General features: G+C 37.2%; 1 protein-coding gene across 4 annotated transcripts in view; it reads right to left on the minus strand.

Annotated features, from left to right (window-relative positions):
- PTPRM (protein tyrosine phosphatase receptor type M) overlaps positions 1-24,925 on the minus strand; it is a 1,028,886-nt gene that overhangs the window by 231,463 nt on the left and 772,498 nt on the right. For 2 of the 4 annotated variants that reach the window (XM_036752813.1, XM_036752835.1), the window contains exons 16-19: positions 17,879-18,030; positions 12,209-12,283; positions 11,957-11,983; positions 6,562-6,749 (exon numbers count right to left, since the gene is read on the minus strand). In XM_036752813.1, the coding sequence (XP_036608708.1) occupies positions 6,562-6,749; positions 11,957-11,983; positions 12,209-12,283; positions 17,879-18,030 (442 nt within the window). The remainder of the gene's footprint in view (positions 1-6,561; positions 6,750-11,956; positions 11,984-12,208; positions 12,284-17,878; positions 18,031-24,925) is intronic. The other 2 variants (XM_036752817.1, XM_036752827.1) reach the window with 2 other exon arrangements.

Genomic DNA, 24,925 nt, shown 5'->3' on the forward strand with positions numbered 1-24,925 from the left:
GTCTGTGCTTTCTCATATTGTGCAATTCTTGCCCTTATCATCCAATAAAGCACTATTGAGGCTCTATCCAAGGTGCTAAATATCACGAGTTTCCAAACTAGGGTGGGTATTGGTACTTCGAGGGGGACAAGTACTATTCAGTAAATAGCTGTATTATTGTACTGGACTATTTCAAAATGAGCAGTGTTAGTGAAAAAAATTATAGATTAGAGAGAGGGCTAAGAAGCCGGGGGTGGGAGAGGGAGGGAACACTACAGTTCATCTGAAAAATTGGAAAGAAACAATTTTAGGAATAATTACTGCTGACTAAAACCAAGTGAATGAGGTTTGTGTATGAAGCCTTTTTAATTAAGTGAGGGGGAAAGCAGTGATAAAACCCAGTAAAAGACAAGCTAATGCATCATTGCAATAACTAAAAACTTTGAATTGGTTTTGAATCAATGAAGTTATAACATTTTTGATTTACCCTTGGAGGAACGTGTCACATCCTTACTGTATTTACAAGGTATCAATTCCATTTAGAGCAACTTATCTCTGTGAATCAGGATCATCAGTCCTGTTCTTAATCAAACAAAAAGCAAGAAACAAACTAGAAGCTAAACATGATAGGTGGCTATTTCTTTCAAAAACTATACCAAAAAAAAAAACCCAAACCCAACCCTGTTGATTGAGAAGAAAGATGTGTTAGAAGAAAGATAAGATCAAGTGTCTCACTAATTCATTTGACTGTGTTCTGATAAATACTGAACAATTTCATCATACCAAAAAGTATTGTTATATACTGAATAAGTTGTCCTGATAAAAATTAATTTATTTTATCTTTCATATGCATATGTGTGAATTCAAGAATTTATTTCCTTTCATTATTGAGCAGTTGACCAACCAACAAGCATTTATTAGGCTTTTACTAGATGCAAAGCACTGCATTAAACATTGAGGATACAAAGGCAAGAACAATCCTTTGCCCTCCAGGAGCTTATTTTAATGGGAAGACAACATACTAACAACTAGATACATACAAATATATATAGAGAAAAATAGAAGGTACCATAAGGTTTACTCAGAGAGCCACAGAGATTACTGAACACAAAGGAACAAAAGTCCTCTCTCTCTCCTCCCAGTTTCACAGGAGACTGAAAAAAGGTTGAACACCCTAGCTCTAAGTCTTTTAACATTCCACAGGTAGCAGGACAACACCTGAGTTGTCCATTTTCCTTGGGTCAACCCCAGTTTTGATTCTTTGCAAACCATGGTGGTCTATGATTTCCTAAAATATAGCACACCTGGAAGAAAACTGATATTAGAAAGATGGGTTTGGGGGCCAGGGAGCACCCCAGGATCACTGAAAGTGCTGCATCATTTTCCAGATTCAATCCATTTCCACTACTCAGTATACTCGCATATCTTTCTGTCACCCCAAGAATCATATACACTTCTTTGTTCAGTTTCTGAAGATCTTCACAACCTTGCCTTAATCTTTCCATCTTCACTGCATATGTTCTCCCTCTCTTTTACTCTGTGATCCAGTCTCCTTTCAGTTCCTCATTCATAACACTTTGTCTCCCTTCTCCATTGCCTTTGCATGGGCTATTTTCCATGCCTGAAAGGCACTCCCTTCCCACTTCCACCTTGTCTTCCTTCTGGATGCAGCTAAAAACCTTTCCGGATCCTCTCAGCTGTGAGTGCCTTACTTCTCAGATCACCCAGTACTCAATCACTCTCGTTTTGTTTATATTTATTCTCTTTATATTAATTCTGCATATACTTACACATGCCTTTGCTGTCTTCCCTGTTAGAATCTAAGTGCATTAAAGTAGGGATTGTTTAATTTATTGTATTTGTATTCCTGTTGTCTAGCACAATATGCTACACATTGTATTTAATAAATGCTTAATAGGCACTTAATAGATGCCTATTGATTGACTCTTTGTTATGGGCCCAGATAACTGTCTCTTTGTAGAACTTATATAATATATCTGTACTGATGGGACTAACTCAATGGTTTATCTATCCTGGATTGCATATCATAGTTTGGATAACAAACATTCATTCTTCCTCCATTTGTTTTTATTTCTTGTGTGGATTCTTGGAATTCTCTTTTAAGTGATCACAGATCTTGCCAAGAAGGAACTATGGTGTTATTGTCACAGTATCATCCATAAACAGGAGCATCTGGAGGTTCTCCCCATCTATAGGGATATCTCTTCCTTTTGGATTCTGCACTGGAAATTGGGACACTGTGGAATACTTTCAGTTTCCCAAACTCTATTTTATACCTCAGTTAATATTAAATATGAAAGGATTGCTTAACTTGTGGCTATCTTCTGTTAAGGGATTTTATATAATCTTAACATATTTAAGGGAGATATTCTCTTGGAGTAGAGACTTTGAGGTTGCATTTTGTTCTACACCAAGTCAGATGCTGTTTTATAGTTAAAAAACATAAACACAGTTGGATCCTGTACTCTCTGCACCTTTCAGTCAATATTATGATTGTGAACATGTGGTTCACCTTAGAAAGTGATTTTTAAAAGCCTGATTGCCCCCTTCCCATATTTTCTTCAATGATACTTTGTATTTGTGAATAGCTCATTCCAATTAAATTTTTTAGATATGAGAAGTTGGGCATATGGGTCAATAGTTACTGATGGCCTCTTGAGCAACACTCTATATCTTCTCCTTCCAGATATCTTGAAATATAAATTCCTCAATGCTTTTAAGTTTGTTTCACTTCTAGCTTGGATTTCAGGGCACATGGCAGGTGTAAAAAGACTGTCACACATTTCCACTGATAACCTACAAGTAAGAAGTGTCATAAGGGGGGATAACATACAGGAAATGATCAGAATCATATATTGACAGAGAAGGGTACCAGATAGATAGTGATAGGGTACAAGTGCCCTTGAAACCAGGAGATGAGAAAAAGACCTAAAGAAAGGACTTCAGCATAATGGGTAGATCCTCCAAGGATGCTATATAGGAGAACAGGGACAACAATCCCAGAATCAGATGGTATGAGTGGGTTGTAATCAGCACCTCTGGAGGGAATACAAACATCAGTCCATTAGCCAGCAAGTCATTTATTCAACACTATCTATCTGCTAGGCACTGAGATAAGTGCTAGAGATACAAAGGAGGCAAAAACAGTCTCTACCATCAAGGAGTTCACAAGAGAGACCATTGCAGGCATATATGAAAGCTAACACAAAGTCATGGAGATGGGAAGTGGAGTGACCCGAGGTTAGGCCCTCATCACCTCTCACCTGGATTATTGGTTGTCTTCTCTTAAGGGATTCTTCACTCATTCATTCTTCATTCAGTTTCCAACTGATTTGTCTAAACGGTAGGACTGATCATGCCATACCCCTAATGAATGGGCTCCAGTGTCTCCCTATAACCTTCAAGATTAAAGGTAATAGGCATTTAAAACCAGGCCACCTTCTAATTTGCTAAACCTCTTTTCCACACACTCTGTGATCCAGGTAGATTGCCTTACTTACTTGCTGTTTCTCTCATATAATGCTCTATCTCCCATCCACATTTGCCTCTTAGTTCCCCTGGTTTCTCAAATCCCACCTTCTGCAGGATGACTTTCTCAGTTCCTCCAGCTGCTAGTGCCTTCTCTTCTAAGATTACTTTCCATCCATTATGTTCTATATACCTATTTATTTACACGTTTTCTCCCCCATTAGAATGTAAGCTCCTTAAGGGCAGGAAATATCTTTGCCTTTCTTTGTATCCCTTGAATTTGGCACAGTGCTTGACACATACTAAGAGCTTAATAAAGGCTTCATGACTGATTTACTCACTGTAGCTTGGATTGTAGAGTCCATAGAGGGGAGTAAAGCAGAAAAAGCCTGGAAAGATAGGAAGTGGCCAGGTTGTGACAACTTTAAATGAAATCATGGAGTCATTGATGGGAAGTGAAGCACTTGGTCTGGTTCAACTCTTCCCATTTTTCATCTTCTTTAGTTCCATTTCCATCAGTCAACAAATATATGACAAAATGTAACAACTTAAAGTGAGTGATTACCATCGGCTTTAAAATAAGCTTATTACCACATGCGCTGACATCTAAAAATCAGACATCTCATTCAGGCCATCTGAATGAAAAATTATTTTATGTTATTTCCATGTATTGGCATACCGACTAAAGTTCTTAAGTAGTGCCACATATATAGGACAGCGGACAGTTGTAAAGTTATAGAGGGGGAGATTAATTCCATGGGAACAATGTTAAAAATGAGCAAGACCAAAGATATTACTCTAGGGTTACTATGTTATTTAATATACTATTACGAAATGACTTTTGTTTAGGGTAAATTTGTGTGGGATGCCCATATGTATTTTCACCATGAATGTTTTTTGAAGACTCAAAGACCCATAGGTTTTGAAAAATAAGGCACCCCCAAATAGTCTTGGATTAATCTGTGAATTATTTGATGGACTCACTAATCTCTTTCTCATTAGCACTCACCAAACATTTAAGCATCATTTGCATACGAGGTAGTAGAGAGCATCCAGGCACCATCCCTATTCATAGGATTTGTGCTTTTCTTAATATATTATGACTTTAATTTCACTTTTTCTACCTACTTTAATCTTTTTAGTTCTTTTCCTTAATCCTATTAAGTTTGTCCTCTAAAAGGACAGGAAGGGAAGTGATATGCAAAGAAAGCGAGTTTTCATGCCATGTAAGTTAAATCACTAAAATTATATCCAAGAATTTCAGGTTCGTTCTCTTAAAAGATGTCTAGTCAGCTCGAATGGAAAATTTGAGGAACATGCAACAGTTCCCGTGTGTATAGCCTTATTAAAATGGCCCTGGAAAAGTTTCTCTTGCAGAAAAAAATCAGGATAGCCAGGTTCCTATTTTATTGTTTTAGACCAAAACAACCCCTACCCTTATTTCTCATAAGCACATCAGTGACATGACAAACATTTGTGCTGTTGGCTGCTCTGTTGCTATAATGAGTCTCTGGTGATTGAGGCTAGAAAGGAGAGCTCGACTCAAAACAACCACACAGAAGTGTCAGGGGCATAAAACTGAGGTACTGTTATTTGATATTAAATGTCAGAAGGAAGCAAAGTTGATGTCTATGAGAGTTTGAGACTACCTGAAACAGATGGAAAATGATTTGCTTCTGAACAAGATATACCCAAACTACAGACTAGGTTAGGTATCTGTTGTCCTAGTGTGTATACACTGATAATACAAGCTGGCATGCATATATGGGCAGATACATGGCACAGCGGATAGACCGCCAGCCTTGGAATCAGGAGGCCCTGAAGTAAAATTCAGCCTCAGACACTTACTAGCCATGTGACCCTGGGCTAGTCACTTAACCCTGTTTGCCTCAGTTTCTTCATCTGTAAAATGAGATGGAGGAAGAAATGGCAAACTAATGGCACATTTTTTGCCAAGAAAACCCCAAATGGGGTCACAGAAATTTGGACACAACTGAGAAATGACTGAACAACAACAGCATATAGTACTTTAGTATGCATATAATACTTTAAGCTTTGCAAAGCACTTTACATGTGCTATCACATTTAATCTTTACACTAGCCCTGTGAGATAGGTGCTATTATTATCCTCATTTTAAGGTTAAAGAAACTGAGAGGTTAGGTAACTTGCCCAGGTTTGCACAGCTAATGTATCAGAGACATGGTTTGAACTCAGGCCTTCCTGACTCCAAGTTAAATACTACTCTTTCTGAGGACTCAGGGAGAAAAAAAAGTATTGATGCTTCTGTTTTTCTAAAGTGTATAAACTCACTACTTTATGAAGTTTCATGACTGAATCTACTTTGTTAGAAAAAAATATATAAGGTCATTAAAAAGTCCGGATATGCAACCATAAAAAAGACAGACCAATGGTCAGGGAGGTATTGGTACGCTTCTTATAACAGATTTCTTCAAACCAATAACCTCTCTGATTTCATGAATGGCTTTCTGACATTCTAGCTTCTAACAAGGATTGTGAGAGAAGTACAAACATTGGTTTGTCTTGCTGAGGGTGAACATCACCACTTGAGAAAATAACACTGAAAGACGTCCAATGAGAGAGCGGGGCAATAAGAGGTGGTTCATGCTGGCAGGTCTATAACTATTGTCCTAGGCCATGACATTTATCAGACTCTTTAGTATTACTTAATAACCACCGGTAGGTCTGTGATTTTTAAGAAGACATTTTCTTTCTCTGTTATGGATGACTGCTATAAAATACCTTGAGGTTTCAAGCCTCATTTATAAGAAAATTAGAGAAAGGAAAGAGGAATCAGAGAGAAGAGCCGAGTGCCTTAAGTAATTTCAAATTTCATTACTCTTTCCATAGAACAAACAAAGAATTAAAGCAGGCATTCACTTCACATTTAACCTCTAACACTTTGAGACATTCAAGACCTTCAAATAATAGTGTCTTATTAATCTCCTGAACATCCTATGCCTTCTGTACTGACTGGGTCTGTTTTGTGTTTTCCTATAATTTAAACAGAAAGTACCAAAAGTGATTTCCCAGAAGGTCTGGGAAATGGGCTCTTTTCATGAGTTTGTGCTCACCTCATACTCCTCCTTGAAGCCATACCCTTCTGCACACTTCATCTGGGTGATGTGTTGCAGTAAGTCTGCCACTCGGATGGCCGGATGAAGCTGTCCTGTCTGGTAGGGCACATCTGCGTTCTCTCGCTTCTTATAAGTGTGGGACTGGACCAAACTGCTCGTGTCGCTGGCCATCGTATGGGTTTCGTCTAGAAAAAGGATGGCACAGAATAAACAAGCGCCCACCAACAAGCTAAATTTCAAACACATTGTCTGCTAAGAGACTGGCAGTTGTCAGCATCCAAATCTATGAGTTGCAGTACCCTCTTGCGATGGCTCAGCAAGGAAGAAAAGTAAAATGTCCAGAACTTCTTAATGGGAAGAGCAAGACTCATTGGAATGAGGCAAAGAATTTATGCTTCTCAAAGCAGTCCAAACCATATATTGCTTTCCAAATGTTAATTGACAAGGAGAATTACTAAGCCCCTCAGCCACGGTGTGCTAAATCATACCGAAGTTTCATCCTGAAACTTCATCAAGTCCCTTTGGTATAAAACAGGACTTGTTTCCTTCTAAGGTTAGTTGACTCTTCTTTATTACAAAATGAATTCTTTACAGATGGCCTTGTGAGCAAAATAAAAGTGCACAGAATGGTTTATGGTTTTTAAAGCCAGGACTGCAATGAATGTGTGGATTTGATACAACATACTGAAAAAAAAAACACATACACACAAGAGGGGAGATGACAAGGGGTCATCTGACTGGCCACTTGGCATGCTTTAATCACAGGCCATATCACATGTGAAATGTTAAATGACCGCATGCAAGCCAACACACAACAGAACCAGCTGGGTTTGTAAAAAAAAAATCTATAGGTAATACACACATTCCCACTCCCTCCACACCTTTCAATAGGGCAGATGGGGAACTTACCATTTATTGGCACTTTTAAGAAGATACATATCAGGAGAAAAAAAAAGAGGAGGAGAAAAAGGAAACAGGGCATAAGCAACAGTAAGTACTACATGAATCATTACAGGTAGTTTCTATTTTGAACTTTTAACTTCACAACTTAGTAACTTGGTCAGAGGGTCAAGTCTAACTTTCTCCACCAAGTTAGGTTGGAGGTGTTTAATAGAAGCACTTGAGAGTAAATGGGAGGTAAAAATAGCTTCCTAATTGCTTCCTATCCCCCAGAACCAAGTAAGGACTAAATGAATTTTATTTTTACTTAACATATTTTCTCACTGAAATACCAGGGTCAAGTCTACCAAACTGTGCTACAATTTGGTCCAAAAAGCCTAAAGAGGCCATAGTTTTAACAAAAGAGCACTAATAAAATTAGTTTCATTAGCTGCAGAAATACTAGTTATTTTAAAAAATCTCTTGTACGGGGAAAAGTTTTATGATACTAAGATTTTAAGATACTCATTTTCTAAAGGTCAACGTAATACATGAACTACCTATGTTACATAGTGAGGCTATTTTAATCTTCTCTATAGACTCAAATCATCAAAATATACCACTAAATTGACTTATCTGTTTCTTAAAACATGAACACTAGAACTGGAGCTAATTTTAGGTAAAAAGGATGAAAATATCTAAATATTTATATAAGTTCACAAGACCTTTTTTAAAAAAAATTTGATTGTTTATTGATGGTAAGTTAAAAGAAAAATCCAGTTCCAATGTACTATTTGTTTTATCCTTGTTAGGAATCTAAAGTCTATCTACATTGCGAAGCACCTTGGAATGCATGGCATGAGAGGTGGTACACGTGTGTAGCTATGTTGCTGTTGCTGAAATGGCACCTGGATCACTACAAGGTGGCTAAAGACACAAAAGACAAAATAAAAGTGTACTAAGTTGATTTTATGATTTTTATTTGGATTCACTAAAATTTGGCTAAATTCACTAAAATTCAATAAATTTTTTCTTTTATCAGAACAGTCACAATTACATCTGAAAATTTTCCTATCAGGTTTGTTTATTGTTGACAACTTGGCTTAAAAACTGGGGTATGGGAGCCCCAGTTGGAATGCTAAATAGCTGGGCTGAGACGCAGCATATTCTTTCCTTGAGATGATAATAAATGAAACACTGCTAATGAGTTTTCCCCTCTGTGCCTCTCTCATTCTCTCAGCTTTGGATCCTTTGGGATGCACATTATGAATATATTCTCTGCTGTGGGCTGACCTTATAAGCTTCCTTTAAATGATTTGGGCCATTCAATGGGAATAAAAACAGCAACCTGACCATTCTCCAGTTTGTAGCAGGGCAGGCATGATGGGAGAGCTGGCCATTCTTATGCTAAATTCTGCTCAGATTCATGAGTTTTAAACCCTTGTAATTAAAGCTACCAAGTGTAATATGGATGAAATGACCTACCAATACATAAAGACATAATGGTCTCATTATCACTGAGGGCAGGATTTAAACTTTTAAAAATAAAATCCACCTAAGCACCTAAGACTAAGAAGATGGTTAACAAGCAAATGTGTTCCCCAGAAGGAACTATCTGGTTCATGGACCAATGATTTTAAACTTGAGTATTTGAATTTATATCAACTGTCTACTTAAAAATGCTACTCGAATCTTTATTTTTCTTCCTAGAGGCTGCACGGTACAGTAGAAAGAATACTGGGTTTAGAGTAAGAAGACAGGTTCATGTCCCACCTGTCTTATACTACCTGAGTGACCTTAACCAAGTTACTTAACAGCTTTTGGTCTCAGTTTCTTTATCTGTAGAACAGGGTGGGATGAAGGGAGAGGCTATTAGACTAGATAACCTCTGAATCCCTTTCAGCTCTAAATCTTTGATCTCATGACCCTAACCTGATTACATGCTCATATGTAAAAAAAGAGACATAGGGCTATGTAATAAAACTTGAGGGGCTGGAAGCAGCCCAAAGCTTCCACCTAGGATTTGAAATCTCAGGATTAGATGATAAATGTGCTCTAACATAATTCAGGAAAAAGATGCACAGATTTGTTAAGATATCTTAAAGACTGATAATTCCAGCAAAACTGATGTTTCTATTTTTCCCTCCGTATTAGTTTAAAAAATCAGAAGCAGATGGCCTATCAATATGATGCTGTAAATAATTTCAAAAGTGGCCCTGTGAAAAAATCAAGGGTTCTCATTTTGACACTACTGAATGTGTACATTATTTTCAAGTTCTGAGAGATACTCAGATGAATATTTACTTTATTAGAAGGAATTTTTTAAAAAAAACCTTTCCTATTAAAAAAAAGTCCCAAGGATGCGAAGGCGATGTGATTTGCCATCAACACTATGTTTCCTGGGATATTACCTTTTTGTTAAAATGTATTTTAGCACAGGCTGACTTTAAAAAAAACAAAGCAACTAGCCCTACTTAATTAATCTGGGAATGCTGGCACCTGGGGATGAATGACTGAGGAAGTGCCTGAATGATTAAATCATTCTGGGCACATGAAAAAGCTCTGCTTCCCCATAGTTAAAAGAGAAGTTAACCAACACCACTACTGCCACAAAAAAATAACACAAGGCAAGTTATTCAGGTGTCTGGTCTCACAAGGGTGAGGGGTAAGAGAGATGGGAGAAAAGAATCATGTGTTGACTCAATTAATGCCTACTATGCTTCATAAGGATTTATATCAATACTACATGAATAATCTAAAGAAATATAACTCCAAAGCACTGTCATTGGTTACTCTGACAGCGATAGATGCTACATAGAATCACCAATATTTATCGGTTCAGCTGAGTTAATCTTCATCCTGTGTACTTTGATACTACCAAAATTTCACCATACAGAAGACTAACACAATTTTTAAAAGGAAAAGTCATTAGGGTTCAATAATTACAAAGTAGTAACTTTTTAAAAAAAAGTCCACTACCCTAAAATCGATTGAATAAGCTTCTGATTATCTTATTCTGAAATCTGAATATTTTCTACCTTTGGACAATTTGTGGCTTAGCCCTCCCCACTCACTCACAGCTCCTGCAAGGTCAGAAATATCTACCAGACAAAGTGCTAAATGAATGCTACAGCACACAAAGAAATCTCAAATCTCAGCCTGTCAAGAGATTCTGCAGATGTCATTTGCATGCAGATTACATTGTTATGGTAGCTATGATTAACTTGTCCCCCACTCATGTAAGTGCAGAGATGTTGCGTTTCGTTGCTTTAGATGTGGCATTAAAATAAAGGGGAGGCGCCGTTAGCCCCCTCCCCACCACAAGAGTTCAGCAGCCCAAGTTCTGAGTCTTCTGCCTTTTCCTATGTGGCTGCCCCTGCTTTGTCTTACTTTGGCAACACAGTGGCTCAAGCTCAGACAACACAATAGAAGAAAATTACACTAATACAAAGTCATAAAGAGAGAAAAGAGAAGCACAGGAGGAAAAAAATTGACAGTTGCAAAGATATAAACCTTTGTAAAAGAGAATTAGGAAGAGGTTAGAACAATTGAAGATGGAACTCTGGCTACAATGAATTGTTATATACCTGGATGCCGTTTTTGCTGTGCTCCTTTTCGGTATGGTTAGTAATAGAAAGAGAACACAAGCCATGATACACTCTGGTTACTTATGCGTCTCAAATGCAATAGCAGCTCATGCTTATTTTGTTATCATAGCCAGGTAACGCCATCTCTCTTCACCCTTCTCACATTGGACACATGGGACATTACCCCCCGCCCCCGACCTCCACCCCCCAATCCCCTGTGCTGGAAACATTTCATACTTTAAATGCTTTGTGCCCCACAGGGCTAACACCTTATTTAATTTCCAGTGACATCTGACAAATAATAAATCATCTGATTGTAAAGTGCCATCTTGTCATTTCACTGTTCAAAATATCAGCTCCTTTGAAATTTCACTGTGTGACAGACACATTGGAAAATTGGTGGTATTGTGAGCCTCACCAAGATCTGGTAGGTGGCCAAATTTTATTTTTACAATTTTATTTTTCTGTATATTTGGTATAATTAGAAAAATGCTACTTTCAAAATTGAAGTCCATAGTATGTAGAAATAACTGAAAATAATGACAGACTATTTTCATTTCTATGATTATCTCATTGGGCAAAATTCAGCTCTCAGACTTCTAACATGCCTAATTTGGGAGATGTATTCTCTCTGTATGCTCAAACCTATGTGTAGCATCTCGGTGTCCTCCAGTAAGGAGTCCCCTGGAAGTGTGCTGCCTGACTTGAATCTGACAGCAGAAATGTTGGCACTGTCCCCAGCACACATGCAGGCAACCTTCCTCTTAAGGGAGAATGTTTTAGAAAGATTCTTTTTATTTCCCTCCCCCATGTCCTGTGCCCAATTGTTGCACCATACAGAATATAAATGCCAGTCTCTTAGAGAGTGGGCGCTGACTTTCCAAATTATTCCTGCAATAAACTTTGATAAAGGGAAATGTTCTCACCTAAAATTGCAGTTGGCACAAATGGATCTGTCATACATCATAAGCAGGTCAATGCAGAAAAGGTAAAAAGAGAAAGAACAATAAATGATTGATGAAAAGTTCCCCCATGTCCCCCTAGAAAGCATCTGGTTACAACATGTCAAACATATTATTAAGCTCCTAAAGCACTGTGAATATAGTAATGTGGGCACTGATTGGTTCTGATTGCTAAGGGGTTTTGAAGAGATGAAACAATGAAAAAAAATCAGTTACCTGGGTAATAGGAATTAGGCACTGTGGTGCTCAGTGTATTAGTTTTCATTGTAAAAGATGATGGTGAAGATACAGCTGTAAAGAAAAGAAAATCTAGTCATTGACAGCAGAGAGGTCACTGCGCTGGAAAATTGGAGGCCACTTGGTGGGGAGAATGCTCAGGGCTCAATCCTGGTTCAGATCGCTGATGTCAGCAACAACTCAGTGATCTGCCAAAAGTCTATGTAGCAATTATTGTCACTCTCATTGTACCAAGAAAGACCGGCCTGGTCCCTGGCATGAGAAATTCCTATTTGTCTTTGAAGGCGGAAACCTGTACTTTGGAGGTGGTACTCTGTTATCACTTAAAATTTTAATCAAAAACCCATTTTGACTCAACAAAATCTGTCATTTGACTTTTGTTATGACTTCTAGCTTTGCCTGGTATAGTTCTGTTTTCTGATTCACAAAGCTGCTTTTGTACTAGGAATAAATATCTGTGTGTGCTTTTTGAGAAATAAAAAGAGAATGAAAAACATTTTCAAAAATTATTTAATACGAATGCTATTATTTGAAATTGACACAAATATTGGCCTTAGTTTCCTCAGCTGTAAAATAGGGTAGGAAGGTGCTAGACAAGATATTTCTAAAGTCCTCACCAGCTCCAGTGTTCTGATTAAATTTATAAAATTATATTGTTTGGCCACAAAGTTAGTCATCCTCATTGATTTATTTCTGGGTATTTATTTAAAATCTTTTATTCTAATCTTCAAGGAAATGTGACAGAACTACTGCTTTCCTTCACCTTTCTATTCACTTTTAGCAAAATAGTCTTGCCAAGTTTAATCTGTAATATACATTTTCCGTTGTGTGATGTACATTTATTTCACAAAGAGAAAGTTTCTTTCTTGGGCGGGTAAATCTATTCATTCACGTCTCTGACACTCAGCTGAGTCTCTACTCTTCCACTACTGACGAGTAAAGCTATAGTAGATATGTTAGTTGTAATATATAAAAATTCTCTCTCTCTCTCTCTTCTCTCTCTCTCTCTCTCTCTCTCTCTCTCTCTCTTTCTCCCCCCCCCCCCCCTCTCTCTCTCTCTGTCTCTGTCTGTCTCTTTCTCTGTCTCTGTCTGTCTCTGTCTCTGTCTCTCTGTATCTCCCTTTAGTCCCATACATACATTCCCAGCCTGGAAACACCTCATCAAGTGTTGGCTTGATTGTTGACAATATATCTCATTCCCTTCTTTAGAGACCTTTCCTAGACACTAGTTTTTCAATGAATCTCTTTACACCAATATTCCCTGATGATGCAACGTCAACTATCTCTCAAACCTAACCCAATATAAACTTCAAATTTATTCTTTTCCATTCAAAATCATTACCCCTATTTTAAAGTACGCTTTTGCTTTACTTTGAAATATGACTTTCCCTCCTACACTTTTAGTTTCATTCTGGTACATGGATGAAAAAAGGGTTAGAATGGTTTCAAACAATAATATTGGTCCAACATTAAGCACTTAACCTACTCTCATAATTGCTCCATTAAATTTATGCTGATGACATGTTTATCTGCCATCTCTTCTATTAGCTAAGGTGGGGTAGTGGAGAGTACCAAGTCGGGAGTGAGAGGATCTGGGTTCAAATACTGGCTTTGCCATTTTACTTCGTGTAAGAACAAGTCTCTCTCACTTCTACTTAAAACTTTAGTTTCCCATCTGTAAACTGAAACGGTTGGGGCACCAAATGACTTCTCAGGTCCCTTCCAGCACTAAATCTATGATTGTATGTTTTTTTGCAGGGATTTTCAGTGTTTTTTTAATATGTAGTCTTAGCAAGGTACTAATTGTACTGTATTTATGGAAGTCTTTTACATACATGAACAAACTTGATCCCTAGAACAGCTCTGTACAGTAGAGAGGGGCAGGTACGTATAGAATCTAATTCATAGGGCTATGTGATCACTCACATATATCAAATACTGTACAAAGCTCATTATATAAATGTCACCTATTCATCTGTGTGCATTTTATTCAAAGCCAGTGACTGAGCTGAGATTAGAACTCAGGCCTCTTGGTTCTCATAGCTCAGTGTTCTTTTTCCTACATCATGCTGTTAAACTCATTTCGGAGGCTTATATGTAAACAAATCTTTGAAAGAGATAATTGTTTAACAATACTGTTCCTGAAATAAAGAAGTGTTTTTATTATAAGAGGCATGAACAAGAAGATCACTGATGAAATTAAAACATCCATTCCAAAGGATTTACATTAAAACTTTGCATGCTCATTATGTTGCTCGACTAATATGAAACAAGCCACAACAAGAAGAAGGAGTACACCTGTAAAGCAGCCTAGGTCAGCAATTATCAAGTGATGTCATTTGCTGTATTTATGATGTGGGCTGGTAAATATTTGTATTATAAAACAGGTATGCGTATTTCATCTTTCACAAAAGCAGAACAATTGAAAACATTGGTTGTATTATAGGGCCACTAACCTATAGCTAGAATGGATAATTCAATCCATCTTAAAGATGAGGAAACTGAGGGGTAGGATTTGAATCCATGGCCTCAGACTCCAGAGGGAGTCTTCTTTTCACTCCATCATGAGGTCTCACTGTCTTCATTCATGAAAACCACTCATCTCTCCTTTACATACTACATCTTATCCCCTTTAAGAATAACTTGTAATAGGCAACATAATCTCCATGGTGTGGAGGGCACACTTCCATCTATTACAAATATTTTGATGTTTATTTCTATGCCCTGCGACTTCAGTTCTTCTTTCCTCTCCCACAAATTAAAAAGTCCTCCTTGCTTTTGATTTCCCATAGCTACTCCATTTCTCATAGTTCTCCATCACGTAAAGCTCTCACACACATTCATACTTATGCTGTTTTTAATGTCTTTCAGGCAGCGGCTGCTTTAAAAATGCCTGTTGAGTTGAATTGTGCCTGCAGCCTGTTGGTCAACCAAACCCTTTCTGAGGCAATTTTTCTCCCCCAGAAACTGCCTTTTTGTTATTGTAAAGCCTTAAGAGAGTACTACTGTGATAAAGTTTTACCAGGAGGGTCAGTCCTAATAGACAGACTTTGATGAGGCCAATTCACTGTTCAAAGTAATAGGAGGAGAGAAATGAAAGAATATTGCCCTATTTTTACTACTGGTTTTACTGATGGGCAGGATGAATAAAGGCCCAATGGTAGGTCAGCCAAGAAAGCTAATGTAGTTTTCACAGGAATTCTGCTGTGCATGACAATTTCTAGCTTTTTATAAATACATTCATTTTAAAAAAGTAAATATCAAATTAGAATTCCTGTCCTGGGTACATCTCCCCTGTTGTTCAAACGTTAAAAACTCTGGAACTTGATGTATGTTCCTGATATTTTGGTGAGTTATTCCAAATACATTTATTTGTGAGAATTTTTACCATGAGAAAGACATTTTGGAAAACTATCCTATGTTCTTGTAAAATGAGACCCCAGTAACGATAAATTTCCTTTCCCCTGAGAATAACAAAATGCCAACTGTAACTTAGAATATGAAATCTTATTACTAATGCTGGGAAATCCTCCTAAGTGTTCTTATATTATCCTTAAAAATATATGTAAAGAAAACAAAATCAATCAACAACTATGAAACCTTCCCCTCCCCCAGGAGAGTTAAAGTTTATTTCTCATAGGCAGAAGAGGCAAAGAAGATAATTTCTATTTTGTCAGGTAAATATATTTCAAAACTTTGGGCACTATCTACACATATACGGTGTCTCACCTGATGGAACGTAGGCTCCTTGAGGGCAGAGACTGATTCATTTTTGTTTTTGTATCCCCAGGACCTAGCACAGACTAGGAGCTTAAGACATGCTTGTCCTTAATTACCTAGAGTCACAGAATCTTAGAGCTGGAAGAGATCTTAGAGTGTAGACCAACCCACATATTTTATGCACGAGGAAAAGAGGTCAAGTCACTTGTATAAGGTCATAGGGGCTAACAAGTAGTATTACTTAGACATGAACCCATGTCCTTTAATTCAGGTTTCTGGACTCCTACCTATCCCAGCATTCTTTCAACTACACCAAGCTGTCTACATAGGTACTATGAATTAAGGGCAAAAGCAGGTTGTTGGTGGCATGTCATGGTATCAGTAGTGTCATTCACACAACAAACAACCTTCATTAATGGGGCAGAGTTAATCTTAATGAAATCATCTTAGACTATCTAGTCCATTGGCACCTAAGAAATATACACCAGAATTGAGCTCCAATAAGCATTATGAAGTATATGTGACAGTGACATGTTGAAATGATCCCTGCATGGCAAGCTGAAGTGGGGTTACTGTAGCTGTGGTGAGCAGAAAACTGTATGAAAGCAGAATGATAAATGGTACAATACAAACATGGACTTCAGAGAAGCAAGAGCAGGCTGACTCAGTGCACTGTACCCTCTAGTGGTGTGGTATGAACCATGCATGGAAGAAAGAAGAGGGGCAGTGTATCTTGTAGACACATTCAGGCCAGGCACACAGAACCATAAGGAACAAAAGAATTTGCAAGGAATAGCTATGGTTATTGTCCAGGGGAACAGTTTAAGTGAGTACTCTGAGAGCTTGGCAGCTATCTTTTCACATGTAGAACACCCTCAGGATTGGTACCTTTGAGAACAAAGGACAGGATCACATAGGGACTTGTGCTTTCCTTTGTACCCCAAAACGACAGCATTATTCCACAGCCAGTTTTTTTAAAAAGTTTTTGTGATATCTTTCTTTTTTGGGTGGGGGAAGGAGAAGGCAGGGCAATCGGGGTTAAGTGACTTGCCAAAGGTCATACAGCTAATGAGTCATGTGTCTGAGGCCAGATTTGAACTCAGGACCCCCTAACTGCAGGGCTGGTGCTGTACTCACTGTGCCACCTAGCTGCCCCACCAGATTTTTTTAAAGAAACTAATGGATTTGTGCTGATTCATTCACTTTTTCTTTGCTAGTTCCCTTTTTGATCATTAGCATGCATTCTCAACATCACTAGCGAAGATGAGGTTGTAATCTGTGGCCATAAAACACTGGGGGGAAGGCCAACTAGTCTATGTCAGAAATGGATTCGTGCCTCATTAGAACTATGAATTAATAGCAGATGTAGAGAAATATATAGAAATATAATCTTTCATGAATTTATCTCTTTGTAGTACAACTAAAGCTTGACTAATATAGGAGGGAAAGACAATCAGATTCATTATTTATTCTTCAAATAAACAAGCTAATTTTTCCTTATAATTACGCTGGAACTTGTTGGATAAACAAAGAAAATAACTAACTTGCTACTACACTGTAGCAAATTGTTTTTCGAGTAGGTTTTAACTGTGTCATATCCCAAACTACACCAGTATAAACAGATCCAAGTCATAAAGAAAATAATGAGCAGGTGTCTCCTAGAATAAGGTCTCTTCTTTATGGTAGAAAGGACTAAAAAACCTCATTGCTATTGCTATTAAGAGAGGCTTCCTTTGGTCTGACAGTTCTTTACCTTAGTGAGACTGTTTTGCAACCCTAGGAGATGAGAGTTTCCAGGAGTACTCAACTAAACCACTGAATTAAACAGGTAAAGGGGAATTTTTTGGTGAGATTTTTAAACACTTTTCCTCAATCATGGCCCCTCCAAAATAAAAGAGAAATAGTTAAAGCCAATATTTCTGAACTTACATCTCCCATTCAAATTGTGTGTGTCCATGAAAGAAAAAGCCTCATCACAGTTGGTTCCTTGCTCAGCATAGCTCTTATCCATTGAATTCACCATCACTGTCATCTCCTGTCGGGTACTGCTCATCGTTTCTTTCCGCTTCTTGGCCAGTTTCCTTAGAAAATAAAGTTCATATATATGTGTAAGTTTCTCTAGTGTAGATTTAATTTATCTTTGCATATCTCATAGTGATTGCTAGTACAGTGCCTGGCATATAATAGACACTTAGAGATAGTATGAACTCATTGGACAATACTTCTGTTTTTGCATTCTGAAATTCATCCAAAATGATTTTCTCTCTATGCCTCATCTTCAAAATTTCACCTCGCGTGGGAAAATGTAAAGTGATTTGTAAATCTCAAAGTGCTATGTAATGGCTAACTATTATCATATGCCTCAGAGGCCTTGTACTGGCTGTCTCACGTGCCTGGAATTCACTCCCTCCTTACTTTGCCTCACAGAGGCCCTCTCTTCCTTTAAAAGGCAGCCCAAGGGCCATCTTCTGAATGAATAATTTCTAGATTGCCCTAACTGCTACTGTCCTCTCTCCAAACCACCTCATCTATTTTGTATATATTTATATTTATTAACTTTATATCATGTATAATACTATACACACATATATGTTATATACATTATATATAATATGTAATTGTTATTTTTGCCATTAGAAGGTAAGTTTCTTGTAAGTAGGGACTGTTTCACTCATCGTACTTGTATCCTCAATGCTGTGCACAGTACCTGGCACTTAATAAATATATGATTGATTAATAAATGCTGTTTGAATGCAAAAAATGTGAATATACATCTAAATTTCAGTAGAATGCAGGTATGTTTATCAATAAGAGATCAGGCTTGAGAAGAAAATAAATCCACAAACATCCAGTTTAATAAATATATATTAAGCAGCAACTATGTAGCAAATGAGATATTTGTAAAGGTGTTAGCGAAGTAACTGGCACACGGCAAGCACTTAATAAATGTTTGCTCCTTTCTCTTCCTCCTCATGAACAAGCCACTGTACTAGGTACCCACTGTATTATTTGCATAAATATATATGTATATATAATGAAATTATATTTTATGTTCCTCATATAGACACATACATTAAAGGTCAACAGTATTAAAACCTGAAAAACAATGCTCCCGTTTAGTATTTAAGTACCTGCTGTTTGTAAAACCTAAAAAAAAGTAGATATTGTAACAATACCATTTGGCCAGACAGTTGTGACAACAGAACCAATAACATATTCACCAAATAGCTCAAATTTGCCCATAACTATTACTTGTATAAGAGACTCTAAAAGCCATAGGACACACCCTATAGGAAAAATGTAGAATCTAAAAGCTATAACACAATTCTTATAGAACAAAATCTGAAATAGACTAAATTTTCAGTGAAATTAAGTAAACGAAACAATGATTTACAAAACTTGCAAGCAAAAAATTGCAGGACAGCAAATATAAGTTTTATTTAGAATAATAATAATAACAATATACACTTTGTATCTTGTAGTTTACAACTTTTCACATAATCTGAAAAGAGAGACAATATGTTCTTAGCACACTACTCCAACTGTCAATTAAACAACATTTGGCTGCTACTGGTGATGTCCACATAGCAGGCCAGACAAATTTCCAGGATGCTAGGCCACTAAGAAAGTGTTTGTAGGGGTGGCAAATCACAATTGCTCTGTCTTCTGCAGATAAAAACACAAAAGGTACATTTGGGCTGTGGAGGCAGACATATTCTCAATTATTTAGAAAAGTTAGCTGAACTCCATGATGAATTTATAATTAACCTAACTAAAGAGACATTCAATAAGAATGTTTAATATGTATTATAATAGGTAATAAGGGATATGAAAATGCATTAACAGTTCTAACCCTAAACTGATTTTCTGGTAATTGAAACAGAACCACCAATAATTTATATAACATAATGTGATAAAATAATTTTTACACATTTCCCACATGTTTTAGGTATAAGCTTAGTTTTTAAGTAGCTCAGGAAAAGAAAAAAGATTAAGTAATAAATGGGTAGATAAGGTAGAAAATTACCCTAATGACTACATAAACCTCAAAAGATTTAATTTTCTAAATTTTATATAAAGTTTCTGTTATGTAAGACCTATAGGGAATTGATACAAATACATAAGAACACATAAGAACAAAAGCCATTCCCCAACAGAAAAATGGCCAAAGGTAAGAAGAGGAAGTTTTTTTAAAAATCTAAGCAAACTATCAGCAACAATATTAAAGGATGCTCCAAATCACTAATAATAAGACAACTGAAACTTAAAACAGCAATTAGATTTTCCTTCATTATGATCAGATTGGTAAAAGGGATGTGTGTAGCTGATTTATTAGTGTCAGTTTTCCAAAACCAGGCCATAGAGCCCTTCTTTATCTTCTCTTCCAATCAGAAATGGAAGATTGAGAACCAAATTCGAGGCTTGGATGGTAGTGCCAGGTGTATAGGGACAGAGAGGGAATATTATGCTTAGTTCTTCAGCTGCAGTTACAAATCATCCATTTTATCTCAGCTTCTACCTCTGCCAGCTCCCTGGAAAGCCATTCTTACACCAGCTCTCTATGGGAACATTCAAGGAGGAAGTGGGATGAGATTATTGCCTAAACAGTCCCAGCAAAATGGTCAACTTTTGCTTAAATGCTTGCTATTTCTTTTCACCTGATTTACAAAGAGTGTTCCCCTTCTCCATTCACAAATTCTCTTTTTTATTTTCCACTTAGCCATATATAACTTCAGAAAACTTTTTCCTCCATCCTTCTCTTGTTTTTAGACTTTAGACTTTAAAATTTGGGCAGTGAGATCTGTCATTTTTTTCTTTCCTAATGATAAAAGAAGTTCTATTGGAATTGATGCTTTTGATTTCTAATATCCACCTGTGAGTACTAATGTCAATGATCTCAAGACAGCTTACTGTAGGTATCTTGCCCTGATAAGATAAGAACCTTGTGAACTCATTGATAGTAAGGATTTCCTCCCTCCCCAATAAAACCAGTCAAATAAGAGACTCATGGCTATAAATTCAGAGCTATTAAGCACATGCATTTGATAGATCTGAGATCTCATGGATGCGGTTGCTCCTCTTCATGATGCAGTTTGCAAGTGATTCATACCTTTTCATTCTGTGTGCCTCTTGCTGGTGTTCACCAGTAGGATCTCTAGGGTCCACACAACATGTAATGGACCTTCCTAGAAAGTTTCTGACATTGAGTCGACTTCAATAAAAGACAAAACCTTCCTATAATTACTATGTCAATTACTTCCTTTTAATTAAAACCCAGCCCATAACTTATCATCAGAAAATTTCTAAAATAATGACCTTATTCTGCCCATGCATGTTGTATGTCAATATAGTACTTATAATGCCAAATTACTATTCTTTTTTCTTTTTTTTTAATGTTATACATCCTATACTTAAGCCTGACTGGCTTCTACTTGCTTGCTGTTCCTCATACACAGCATTCCATCCCTTGTCTCCATATACTTGCACAGGCTGTTTGTCTTCAAAGTCTGTATGGAATACTCTCTCAATCCTTATCTATGCTTCTTAGAATCCTTAGCTCCCTCTAAGGCTCAACTTAAATACTAACTTCTTCAGAAGACCTTTTCTGATTTCCCCAGCTGTTATTGCTCCCCATCCCCAGCAAATCATCGTGTATTTATTCGTATATAGCCTATACTTACATACCTGTCAAAGTTCTAATCATTTATACCCAGCAGAGTATAAGCTTCTTGAGGACAGGGACTATCTGGCTATTATATTTGTATTCCTGGTACTTACCATAGTGCCTGGCATATAGCAAGTGTTTAATAAATGCTGGTTAATTGATATACAAATATTCTCAAATACTTTCACAAGGTTATGTTTTAGATCTCTCAAGCTAGATGCCAAATCCTTCAAGAGCAGCGGCTTTACTCTGCTTTCCCTAGAGCACCTAGGCCCCTATTACCCATACAGTTGATGTCTAATAAATAATTCTTAAGTAAATTGATGACTAATGAACATGGCAGGATGCTATAAAGGACAGGTCTTTCAACACATTCCTATCATCTTACTTGCTTTGAGAATTCTTTATTCATAATTTTTTTCTCAAACCAAAATGTTCCCTCAGGCTGGCAGAAATCGAAAGTCCTTAATCCCACTACTATAGATGACTCAGGAACGTTAAATCAAGAATTGGGATCTGAGAATAGCAAGAGATGAATCTTTATGGGTTTACCCATATTTTTCTTTTTGGGGTCTCTTATTTTAGATCTTTGTTTTGTTGGTAGTAAAGAACAGATGCTACTCTCAGAAAGAGAATGTTAATTTATTGCTAGAAAATAGCTAATTTAGTGGAACATATGCTAACTTACTAGAATGCAAACTTTGGCATGTATGTGTGTCTGTGACATATGTGTGTCTGTGGTGTGTGTGCATGTGTCTAGAAACACAACCAATGCTGAAACAATTTTCACAGGGATTTATCAATGAGATCTTTTGCCTTTCAACAAAAAAGGCTAAAGTAAACTTAGGGAGAATGTGAAAACACAAAATATATTCAGGACTTTCTCATCACCAGGAAGTTGGCAGCCCAATGATTTCTTTTTGGGCAAAGGCAACTCCTGAAACTATCTTCTAAACCATGGATCTTTCAAAATAAATGAATAAGTATTTTGAAATTATATTTAGTTAGATCTTTGCAAATGATTTTTCTGTGTTTCAGTTCTTCATTGATAAGCATCAATTACATGAATCTTGCATCAAATTTCACAAATCTAAACTGGGAAATTAGATTTTGGATCTGAATTTTCTTTAACAAAAAGTTGAAATTTAATTTGCATTAAAGTGGTCAAAAGCATTTGTTAAGCACTGACTATGAGCCAAGCACTGTATTAGAAACCTGCGATATGAAAAAAAGGCAAAAGACTGTCCTTGCTCTCAAGAAGCTCACAGTCTAATGGAAGAGACAAAATGAAAACAACTACATACTAACAAGATACATACAGGGTAAAATGGAGGTAACCATCAGAGCGAAGGTACTAGCATTAAGGGGGATCAAAAAAAGGCTTCTTGTAGAAGAGGAAATTTTAAGGAACCCAGGAAGCACAAATGAGCAAGGAAAGAATACCAGGCAAGGGGGAGAGCCAGTGAAAATGCCTGGAGTTAGGAGATTGAGAGTTCTCTGCAAGGAACAAGAAAGAGCCTGGTATCACTAGATCACACAGTATGTGGAGAAAAATAAGGTATAAGAAGACTAGAAAGGTAGGAATGGGAGAGGTTATAAAGACCTTTAAAAACTAAACAGAGGTTTTCATATTTGATCCTAGATGATAGAGAGCTACTGGAGTTTATTGAATAGGATGGTGACATGGTCATCTGCACTTTAGGAAGATGAATTTGACAACTGAGTGGAGGACGGACTAGAATGGGGAGAGATTTGAGACAGGGAGACTATCCAGCAGGCTGTAGTAATTGTCTAGGTTTCAGGGGGAAAGGGATTGCATCAGGGTGAAGGCAGTGCCAGAGGAGAGGTGAAGGTGTGTGGAAGAGATGCTACAAAGGTATAAACAACATTCTGAGACAGCCTAGATACAGGGGGTGAGAGAGAATGAGTTGAGGATAACATCTTACTTGTGAGCCTGGGTGTTTGGAAAGATGGTGGTGCCCTCCACGGTAACAGGAAAGTTTGGAAGATGGAAGGGCTTGAGGGGAAATATAATGAGATCAGTTCTGAATATGTTGAATTTAAGATGTTTATGAGGCATCCAGTTTGAGATGTACAACAGGCAGTTGGAGATGAGGTTTGGAGAGAGATAAAGGCTGGATAAATAGGTCTGAAAATCTGTTTATTGAGATGATAATTGAATCCATAGGAGTGGATGAGATCACCAAGCAACACAGTTTAGAGGGAGAAAAGAAGAGGGCCCAGGACAGAGCCTATAATAACTAGCATTACATTCACATAGCACTCTAAGGTTGGCAAAGAGCTTCATATATGTTAATTCATTTGATTCTCACAAAATTCCTTTGAACAAATCCTTTGATCAGGTACTGTAAAAAATATTACTACTCTATTACTACCTGTATTTTCCTATATTCTAATTCTAGGTAGCATAGTGGATGGAGTGCTAGGCCTAAAGGCAGGAAGACTCAAGTTCCTTGTTTCAAATTTAGCCTCAGACTAGCTGTGTGATCTTGGGTAAGTCATTTAACCCTGTTTGCCTCAGTTTCTCATCTGTAAAAAAATGAGCTGGAGAAGGAGATGACAAACCACTCCAGTATTTTGGCCAAGAAAATCCCAAATGGGGTCATGAAGAGTCATATACGACAAAAGTGACTGAACAACAACGATGACAAATTCCTTGAAACTTTTTCGTCCCTTTAGGTTCCTACAGTAATGTTCAATTAATTTGACTATCATAATAACTAGAGTATCCAATTCACTAAGCACGTTAAATTATAGAAATTTTAATGCAGTACTACAAGTAAGCAAAATAGAAATGTACTAGTGTTTAAATTACAAAAGAAGAGAAACTAGGACCCAGAATTTATTCAATTCTACCAATATTTGTAAAATATTGACCACGTGGAGGGTACTATACCAGGTACTGTCCCTCTGCTAGGGACTGAATCATGCCCCTTCCTGAAGATTCACTGGCTAGGTCACTGCCACCTTATGGCTTAACCCATTGGTCCTATGAGGCTTTGCTAAAGAAGTTGAAGGAATGGTGACTATTGCTGTCATTCATGTAAAGGTACTCTGTTCCCTCTCCACAAGAGGTTGCTAAAGATTAAGTTAAGTGAATTAATTAAATTAAACTATTAATTGAATTTTTTTCTGATAACTTGAACCTGTCCTCCACTAAGAGTCCTACTCCCATACCTCATTATGGTATATACCTGACCTTGGATTCTTGAAGGCTCTATCAATAGAACACAATCTTTATTAAGTTTTATACCAGTCTGGAAAAGCTTCAAATGTGGCCCAGTGGTAGA

This window comes from Trichosurus vulpecula, chromosome 1, assembly GCF_011100635.1.
Source record: "Trichosurus vulpecula isolate mTriVul1 chromosome 1, mTriVul1.pri, whole genome shotgun sequence".
In the NCBI taxonomy this organism is placed as follows: Eukaryota; Metazoa; Chordata; class Mammalia; order Diprotodontia; family Phalangeridae; genus Trichosurus; species Trichosurus vulpecula.